General features: G+C 44.2%; 1 protein-coding gene across 1 annotated transcript in view; it reads left to right on the top strand.

Moving 5' to 3' along the window:
• The window catches only part of LOC145396210 (FAD-dependent oxidoreductase domain-containing protein 2-like), a 21,297-nt gene extending 14,721 nt beyond the window's left edge, over positions 1-6,576 (top strand). The window contains exons 7-11 of the mRNA XM_080269645.1: positions 1,398-1,500; positions 1,849-2,024; positions 3,026-3,191; positions 4,181-4,419; positions 6,072-6,576. Coding sequence (XP_080125771.1) covers positions 1,398-1,500; positions 1,849-2,024; positions 3,026-3,191; positions 4,181-4,419; positions 6,072-6,457 — 1,070 coding nt within the window. The 3' untranslated portion in view covers positions 6,458-6,576. The remainder of the gene's footprint in view (positions 1-1,397; positions 1,501-1,848; positions 2,025-3,025; positions 3,192-4,180; positions 4,420-6,071) is intronic.
• The last annotated feature ends 4,133 nt before the right edge of the window (positions 6,577-10,709 follow it).

Consider the following 10,709-nt stretch of genomic DNA (forward strand, 5'->3'; position numbering starts at 1 on the left):
CTCTAAGGATTACCTATAATTATTCTCTCTCTCTCTCTCTCTCTCTCTCTCTCTCTAAGGATTACCTATAATTATTCTCTCTCTCTCTCTCTCTCTCTCTCTCTCTCTCTCTAAGGATTACCTATGATTATTCTCTCTCTCTCTCTCTCTCTCTCTCTCTCTTTCTAAGGATTACCTATGATTATTCTCTCTCTCTCTCTCTCTCTCTCTCTCTCTCTCTCTCAGACCCGTATCAGTTAAGGAAGCTCCCTAACACCTCTTCCTAAGCGATTTATTTTGCTTATTACAACTTTCTGTCCTCTTCTGTGTTACTTAAATCCTTCTAATATCACCATACTCTGCATAAATAACGTACAAGACATAAATAACCAGCCGTATCCAAGAATAAATCAATAAAGAAGAGGTGATAAGTATACCGATCATGTAATACCACTAGGGCAGATTTCCTATACTCTTTGCACTCTAACTTGACCTAAAATTACCGTCTCTCCACCTTGAATGATGATAAAGGTGAAGGAAGAAGTAAGCAGCACTACATCAGGTGAGGGGATGGTGGTGAGAAATAGGAAGAGAGGAGGGCAGACACAGTAAAATAATGATATAGGTGAAGGAAGAAGTAGGCAGCACTACATCAAGTGAGTGGATGGTGGTGTGAAATAGGAAGAGAGGAGGACAGACACAGAGAAAGAATGATAAAGGCTAAGGAAGAAGTAGGCAGCACCACATCAAGTGAGTGGATGATAGTCACCACCACCTATCAGCCTAATATTCTCTCTCTCTCTCTCTCTCTCTCTCTCTCTCTCCCCAAGCTGCATTTCGTGTCTCCGTACCCTAAAAAACACTAGCCATCCCCTCATGTGATTAAGTGAAGCATGCAATTTTCCTCCCTTGTAATCTGTGTAGTATATGGAGATTAGAGAGAGAGTGTATTACCATGTGGAGAGGATGGAGAGCGAGAGACTAACGAGGAGAGTGTATGTGAGTGAGGTGGAGGGAGGAGACAGGATGAGATGGAGGGATGGTGTGGAGAGGTATATGAGAGGGGGGGGGTGAGTTGGGGGGAGGGCAGCGAAATGGCAGGGGACGAGTGTGTGTGTGTGTGTGTGTGTGTGTGTGTGTGTGTGTGTGTGTGTGTGTATAGTTACTAATTAACCAAACAACCAACCAGCCTACTTACTTACCTACCTACCTACCTACCTACCAACCCACCCACCCATCTACTCAATTCTTTCCACATTCCTACCTACCCACCTACCTACCTACCTACCTACCTACCTACCTACCAACCCACCAACCCACCTACTCAGTTTTTTCTACATTCCCCCTACCTACCTACCTACCTTCCTACCTACCTACCTACCTACCTACCTACCTACCTACCTACCTCTTCTCGCCAGACATGGAGGAGGAGAGTGAGTATGACAACTTTTCTCTACGTGAGGGTTACGACTGTGTACTACGCTGCCTCGGCTTTAAATTCGACCATACTATATTCCACAAGTAGGTGATGATAATAATAATAATAATAATAATAATAATGATGATGATGATAATGATGATAATATTAATAATGGTGGTGATGATGATGGAGGTGAAGGCAGTGGTGATGATGATGATGATAATAATAATAATGATAGTAATAATAATGACAATAATAATAATATTAATAATGATGATGATGGTGATGATGATGGAGCTGAAGGCAGTGATGATGATGATAGTAATAATCATCATCATCATCATAATCATAATAATAATAACAGTAGTAGTAGTAGTAGTAATAATAATAATAATAATAATAATAATAATAATAACAACAACACTACTAATCACAATACCCCCCTACAGCTCGACATTTCCCGGCCACGGCAGTCAACGTAGCCGCCTCAATTTCAAATATCCCGCCATTAAACACAACTACGAAGCGAGGAACGTCCCTGGCCTGTACTTCGCCGGCACCATCACCCACTCCCTCGACTACAGGAAGAGCGCCGGGGGATTCATTCACGGGTTCCGTTACACTGGTTAGGGTGATGATGATGATGATGATGATGATTGGTGGTGATGGTGAGGGTGGGTGGTGAGGTGAGGCGGGGATGAGGGTGAGGGGTGGTGGTGGTGGTTGTGGTGGTGGGGTAGATGTATGGATGGTGGTGGTGGTAGTGGTGGTGGTGACGGTAGTGGCAGGTTCATACATGGATACTGTGTAAAGGTGATGAATGGTGATGAGTGTGGTGATGGCAGTTTGTTTGATGATATTGATATGATGATGATGATAAGGAGGGTTTGTGATGAAAGATAATGATGATAGCCATTGGTGTGATAGTATTGACATTGAGGATATGATAATGATATAATAATGACAATAATAATAATAATACAGAGGCTGCCAGAGATCGAGCAGCATGGAGAGCCGCCATTAGGTGACCAAGGCTAAATATGTAAGCATGTTGGAGTCAGTATAAATGATACGCATGATAAAATACGAATAGTAATCTGTCTGTCTATATATCTATTGCCAGACGCCTTAATCCCGTAAGGGTTGGCCACAAACAAATCTCCTCCATGTTGCCCTGTCCCCCGCCATTTCAATGTCCTGCTCCCAGCTCACACACCCCCTCTCTCATATACCTCTCCACTCCATCCCTCCATCTCATCCTCGGCCTCCCCTTCCCTCTCCCCCCCTCCACCTCACTCACATACACTCTTCTCGTCAGTCTCTCACCCTCCATCCTCTCCACATGGCCAAACCACCTCAGTGTGTTCCTCATAACGCGTCCTTACCCATCCACATCACAACGCTCCTTTATATCCTCACTCGTCAGCCTGTCTCTCCATGTAACTCCACAGGCTCCTCTTAAATAACTCATTTCCACTGCTCTCACTCTTGACTTGTGTCATGATCATAATGATAATAGATTGATTAAATTATTATTGTTATTATTATTATTATTGTTATTATTATTATTATTGTTATTATTATTATTATTATTATTGTTATTATTATTATTATTATTCTCCTCAGTTCGTGTCCTGCATCGTCTGCTGGAGTGGCGCCATGAGGGGGTGCGTTGGCCTGTGTCGTCCTACTCCACGAGGGACCTTCTCAACGTGCTCATCCGCCGCATCAACCAGGCCTCAGCCACCTACCAGATGTTCAGTGTTTTGGCCGATATTGTGATTTTCAGGGAGTGCGTACCTTCATGTAGTGCTGCCTGCTTCCTCCTTCACCTTCATCATTCATCTTTTGTCAGTCCTTCCCTCTCTTCCTGTTTCTCACCATCATCCACCCACTTGATGTAGTGCTGCCTACTTCTTCCTTCACCTTCATCATTCTTTTTCTGTCTGCCCTCCTGTCTTCCTATTTCTCACCATCATCCACTCACTTGATGTAGTGCTGCCTGCTTCTTCCTTCACCTTCATCATTCTTTTTCTGTCTGCCCTCCTCTCTTCCTATTTCTCACCATCATCCACTCACTTGATGTAGTGCTGCCTGCTTCTTCCTTCACCTTCATCATTCTTTTTCTGTCTGCCCTCCTGTCTTCCTGTTTCTCACCATCATCCACTCACTTGATGTAGTGCTGCCTACTTCTTCCTTCACCTTTATCATTCTTTTTCTGTGTCTGTCCTCCTCTCTTCCTATTTCTCCCATCTTTCCTGTCACTTTTTATTACTCTTCTTTCCTTTTCAGGTGGCTTTACATTGAGTGACAAGCCTAATGGTTTCCTGTAAGCCAGGAAACCATTTACAACGCTGGGTGGTAACCATATAACCAACCCATATGTGTTTCCTGTGTGTTAACAAGTGGGTTGGCGGAGGGTCAGTGCCCCTTCCCGTAAAACAACTAACTCAAAGACAAATGGCCACCCCTTACGGGATTATGGCGTCTGGATGTAGATAGATAAATGGATAGATGTTATTTAAGATCTGAATGATGATGATGATGTTGATGATGATGATGATGATCAAGATGATGATGTTGATGATGATAATGAGGATGAAGGTGATGATGTTGATGATGATGATGATGACAATGATGGTGTTGTTGATGATGATAATAATGATGATGATGATGTTGTTGTTGATGATGATGATGATGATGATATGTACAGTAGCGCCACACTAAAAGCAAAGGTACACGCCAAACTCTCACCCCCCGTAACCTGTCCCAACCTTTCAGCGGCGGGGACAGTTTTGAGCTTCTGGAGGAGTTCCCGGTCCAGCTGTTGGCCCGGCTGCAGGAGATGACGGGACGGGAGGCGGGTCCAGTGGTTGTCCTGGTGATGGAGTACGGTCCGGACTTCTCTGGACCGGGCAAAGACACCTTCAGGCTGGACCGCGCCATAGGTGACCCACACGAGGCCCACCGTTCCAACTTCCTTCATCCGGTCCTCTACTTCTACCATCGCCTTCCCACGGGTAGGTTAGGGTAGATTAGCGTAGATTAGGTTATATCCAATTATACTGTCCTATTTATGTTGTCTGTTAATAATGGTGGGTGACAGAGCGACTTGGAGGCGTTCTGTCTGCGGCCACCCTTTGCGGGATTAGGGCGTCGGGCTATAGATAGATAGATAATAAGGCTAACGAATAAATAGATTAGGAAGTAATATCACAGCCAGCCAAGGTAATCTTCGCCTCTATAAAAAAAAACACGAGTATATGTAAGGTAATGTTAAGTTAGATTACATTAGATTAGTTTTATTTAGTTAGTTAGGCTACTGGACATCTGTTGTAATACTACCTCTCTAACTTCCTAAATCTGCTACTGTGACTGCTACTACTGCTGCTGCTGCTACTACTACTATTACCACTACTACTTCTTTCCCTGGTATATCCGTGTTTCCTCCAACCTTTATGTTCCTCTACTCCTGCCACACATCATGGTGACTTGGTGCTAATTCTTCCTTGTCCCTTCCTTCCTTCCCACCCCTTCCCATCCCTTCCTTCCTTCCTTCCTTCCCACCCCTTCCCATCCCTTCCTTCCTTCCTTCCTTCCCACCCCTTCCCATCCTTTCCTTCCTTCCTTCCTTCCCACCCCTTCCCATCCCTTCCTTCCTTCCTTCCTTCCTTCCCACCCCTTCCCATCCTTTCCTTCCTTCCTTCCTTCCCACCCCTTCCCATCCTTTCCTTCCTTCCTTCCTTCCCACCCCTTCCCATCCTTTCCTTCCTTCCTTCCTTCCCACCCCTTCCCATCCCTTCCTTCCTTCCTTCCTTCCTTCCTTCCCACCCCTTCCCATCCCTTCCTTCCTTCCTTCCTTCCTTCCCACCCCTTCCCATCCCTTCCTTCCTTCCTTCCTTCTCATTGTCTCTTGTCTCCTTCATACTGTCATATACATGTTGTTTATTTTCACTTGGCCCATTCAGCCGAAAGTGTGAGAAAACATTGCAAGTTATATTCCTAAGCATATATTTTAGCAGGGAGGCTGCCAGAGATCGAGCATTGTGAGCCGCCATTAGGTGACCCAGGCTGACCCATGTAAGCATATTGGAGCCATTATAAATTATACAGTTAAACGAGATGAGGATTACTGGGTGTATATTATGATAGAGCTGCTAGAGATCGAGCATGAAGCCATTAGGTGACCAAGGCCGACCCATGCAAGTGTATTGGAGTAATTATAAGGAATATAAAAAAAAAAATGGCGATTGCTAAGCGTATATTTTAAAAGGGAGGCTGCCAGAGATCAAGCATGAAGAACCGCCATTAGGTGACCAAGGCAGACATGTGTAAACGTATTGGAGTGGAGAGGTATATAAGAGAGGGGTTTGTGTGAGCTGGGAGCAGGGCAGTGAAATGGCGGGGGACAGGGCGACATGGAGGCGATTTGTTTGTGGCCACCCCTTACGGGATTAAAGCGTCTGGCAATAGATAGATAGATAAAAGAGACAGTTAAAGGAAATAGTGAATATTTTTTATAAGCGTGTATTTTATTTCAGAGGCGGAGCTGCTTCACAAGTGTGTTATTTCAGAGGCGGAGATGCTGCACAAGTGGAGTAATTTACAAGTATTTTATTTCAGAGGCGGAGATGCTGCACAAGTGGAGTAATTTACAAGTATTTTATTTCAGAGGCGGAGATGCTGCACAAGTGGGATAAACTACTGCTGCCCAAACCAGCTCGTCTGCATCACGTGGTGGAGGACTTTGTGACGGAGTGGACGGCGCAGCAGAGTCACATCCTGCCCCTACGCCGCTTCCTACAGACCGTCACCACCAGGGACCTGCGACACTTCTATGCCCACACTTGCCTGCTCCACGCCCTCACCCACACCAGGCCCCCACCCACGTGCGTCATGCAGGGAAGACGTGGGATCTGGCACAGCAAGGGCATATCAGAGCACTGCCAGAACACGCACGCACAGGCACGGAACCAGACCAGCACCACGACTGATTTACCAACGCTTTTCCGATCGACGGCCGCCTCCACGTCACCACTTGCGTCTGCCACCTCCTGAAGGCAGCCACACCACCACGCCTTCCTCAGATGCCATAGATTTGAATTTTTGACCACATATATTAAGTCTTCTAAATCCCAGTCTGTCTCGAATCATTCCAACCGCAATTCTAACTAATTCACAAGGGTGGGAAATAGGCTGCATTCCAACTTCCATTTTTAAATTTGAATATTTTGATTTGCCAAGTTTCCCAGCCTTTCAAATGTCGTATATTTGAATTTTTGACCACATTTAAAGTCTTTGAAATCCCAGTTTGTCTCTAATAATTCTAACTGAACTTCTGATTACTTAACGTGGGTGGAAAATGTCTCTGCATTCTAACTGCCATTTTTATTTTAAATATTTGAATGTCTCTTCTTTCCCAGGCCTCATTTGTCTGTCTGTCTCACCACATACTCCACATCCACACCACAATGCTCTTCACTTCCTCATTTATCTGTCTTTCTCTCCACATACTCCACATCCACACCACAACGCTCTTCACTTCCTCATTTGTCTGTCTCTCTCTCTCCACGTACTCCACATCCACACTACAACGCTCCTTCACTTCCTCAATTGTCTGTCTCTCCACATAACTCCACATCCACACCACAACGCTCCTTCACTTCCTCATTTGTCTGTCTGACTTTCCACATAACTCCACATCCACACCACACCACAACGCTCCTTCACTTCCTCATTTGTCTGTCTGTCTCTCCACATAACTCCACATCCACACCACACCACAACGCTCCTTCACTTCCTCATTTGTCTGTCTGTCTTTCCACATAACTCCACATCCACATAACTCCGCATACTCCTCTCATTTAACTCATTTCCACTGCTGTCACTCTTTCACTTCTTCCAGTTTCTTTTTTTTATGCACGAAAGAAGGAACCAAAGGCTGAGTTGGTGTGAAATGTCAGTATTGTTCAGTATTACTACCCCGTCTCTCTCTCTCTCTCAAAAAACAAAACAAAAAAGTCGGGAATCCAGTATATCCAACCTTAGCATTTAAGATTTTTCTCAACCCCTTCAGCTTGAGGGCATAATTTTTAAAAGAATGACTTAGAAGGGCTTTTAGAGACTTCGGAGAGACGTAAGAGAGGCCGTACCTATAAAAATGGCGTCTTAGTTATGGGGAAGACATATATAAAATACCCAAGTCACCCTAACGAAGTGGAGACAGTTTGGTGGAAATCATACGCTGCCGAGTTAGCTGCGTTGGCACCTGTTTTTTGTGATAACAGAAATAAACTTTTCAAAAACAAGGAAAAGTATCATATTAAAGAAATCTAAAATTACTGTGATGTTTTTTCAAGTGTTTTTCAATGAAACTTTCAGTGATTAGCATCATGTATAGGAATTACTTATTTACCAATGTGTTTTTCTGTGGAGGGCAGCGTGTCGCACCCAATGGCACATTTTGTAAACAAACACAAACACGTGACCTTGTCGGGATAATAACTGCTAGGTTGCATCTTGCCTGTTGCAAGGTGAGGCAGCATTGTTATAGTTTTCATTTTTCGAGTGCCTTGTTGCTTGCTGTTGGGTTTGCAAAGTTTCCAGCACTAAATATGTCGCAGAAATCACGCCAGTATGGTCCAGGTGGTGTCTGTCACTAATTATGTATCACTTAGTTCATCGAGGACATCTTCCCTGTATCGAAAGAAAGGTTCTTGGCTGGCGGTGACGAACGTGTTATTGCCACTGAGCTCTATAATATGCAGAGGCTTTCTCATGGGTGATACAGCGCAACTTTGGTGTAGCGGCAGCCATGTTACACGGTACACCACGCTTGACGCCTATGGTTTTTGAACAGGTGTTCTTTGGGTTTTAAAAACTGCAGATGATTTCTTAATATATAATGCCATGGTCAGCTGTACAGCTTCTGGATGCAAAAATTGGTACGGAAATTCATCAAAGAGAGATGGTGTTACATTTCACAAGGAAGAAATATTATCTTGTTGCTAATTCTGTAACATTACTGCTCCCTGGAGTGGGGTGGGAGATTCTTCCCAGGTATCTCTTCATGAATGAGGCCACTAAAACGGGACTTTATCTCCAGTGTTTCCATGTCCTCTACTGTTCACACTCTTAGATATTTCTGTGGTTTCTTCCGGCCTTTATTAATCTGGACATTGGGTTTCATGACATGGATAGTGCCATAAAGGGTAAGTCCTGCACTGCAGCAACCTATGGCTTTGTTTTATAATCATTGGCTAAATGTACTCTATATAATTCGTTGAACTAGGCAGAATAAAATCATAATCCATATATGTTTTTGTATTATAAGCAACAAGTGTATCATTATTAATAACCATTGGTTGTTGGAAATTAAAAGTATTTGAATTGGAATGTGGGTGTTTCAATATGGCGGGCAATATCACACGCTCGCGGCGGAGATAGCCTCTGCATGCTATAGAGCTCAGTGGTTATTGCTGAGGTGTGGTGGCCATGTTTGCTGTCAGGATGGAGCCCCGTGTCTCGTCCTCAGCACCATAAGCAGCCACTCAGGAGGGAGATGTAGCTGTGACTCAAGTTATGCTGAATCCTGGGACTTGTGACACTGTCTATCTATAGCCCGATGCACTAATCCCGCAAAGGGTGGCCGTGGACAAAACGCCTCCAAGTCGCTCTGTCACCTACCATTTGGCTGCCCTCCCCCCCAACTCACTTCCCCCTCCCTCATACTTGTGACTTACTCCTATGAATCTAGGACAGATTTCCGCCATTTTGAAGGTTTATGACGCGGTGTTGGGTGTTTATAACGGACTAACAAGAAGGGAGCCTGATTGTATAAAACCTAAGATCCATTATATCCGATAGCCTGATCCGATATAGCCAAAGATCCGTTATATCCAATACCCTGATCCGATAAAGCGTAAGATCCGTTATATCCAATAGCCTGATCCGATATAGCCAAAGATTTCAAGCTAACGATCTCTATCAGCATATTCTAGTGCTAAATATGGAAACTATCTATCTGTGTATCTATCAATATATTCTAGTGAAAAAATATAAACTATCTATCTATAGCCAGATGCTTTCATCCCATTAGGGGTGGCCACAGACAAATCACCTCCATGTCACCCTGTCCCCTGCCTTTTCGCTGCCCTCCCCCCAACTACTGCAACTACATCCACTTCACACTATCTTAGCCCAGACTTTCACCCTTTTTGCGGTTTCACATCCTTGCCATAGCACTTCTTCGTGACTAGTACAGCATTACTATAGTCTTATTAATCTCGGTAACTAACCACAAATATAAAGCCGAATTCGACGGGTTGGATGTAAACTTGTTGCGGGGGGTGGGGGAGACGAGAGTCGGACGACCCCCCCCCCCTATCCCCTGGCTGCCTAAAAATCATTCTCATGGTATATTTTTCAAAAGTGCAAAAAAGCCACTCCTACATAAGTTTCGTGCTGCATCTCGAGGTCGCTTATGCACAGCTGGACCCCCCTATCAGGCACGCAGCACACCTTTGACCAGCCGACTGAAATGCAAGTCCAGATTCAGCGGACCCCCAACCCCTTCCCATTTCAAAAGGTCTGCTACGGGCCTGGGACGTATCTTTTTAAAGCGTCATATAGGTGATTAAAGCATATTTTTAACCACTCAGAGATGGAATGACGATAAGGTTAAGAGACAGTATGAAGAGACAAGGGAGGTGTTTAGCACGGTTAGAAGCTTACTAACACCTCTTCCTTACCGATTTATTCTGCATGCCACGCCTTACTGGTCTCTTGTATTATATTCCTTCTGTACTGTCGACACAAACGGCATAAATTAGATTCATGATTACAATGGCACGTGCAGAAATAAAGCAATAAGGAAAAGGTGTTAGTGAGCTCTCTTCAGTCGACTTGAGTTTATGCTGAGATGGTATGTAACTCAGCCCCATCCCTTCACCTGGGCAGTGACAGGAATGCTTGATTGATGCATGGATGGAACAGAACAAAGCCATCAACTGAATTTAAAGTTGATGAAGGTTTTTTGCCAGCAGTGAAGTGGGTGAGGCAAATGATGATGATGACGGACAAAGAAAAAAAAATTAGAGTTGTTTCGACAGTGAAAATGTGAATAGCACCAATATGAACACTCCGATTTCTATGGTTTACACAGCTGGACAAAATTATAATGGGGTTGGAATCAAATCTGAGATGCAAGTGGATGCAACTTACCAGATTTCGTTTTATTAAGCTCTGGGCGAATTTCTGGCATGAAATGGGTTCATTGAATGTATGTACATATCCCTTCCAGTTCGAAAAG

Source organism: Coenobita brevimanus, chromosome 35 (genome assembly GCF_032717465.1).
Source record: "Coenobita brevimanus isolate Jiangsu-jjx chromosome 35, ASM3271746v2, whole genome shotgun sequence".
NCBI lineage: Eukaryota > Metazoa > Arthropoda > Malacostraca > Decapoda > Coenobitidae > Coenobita > Coenobita brevimanus.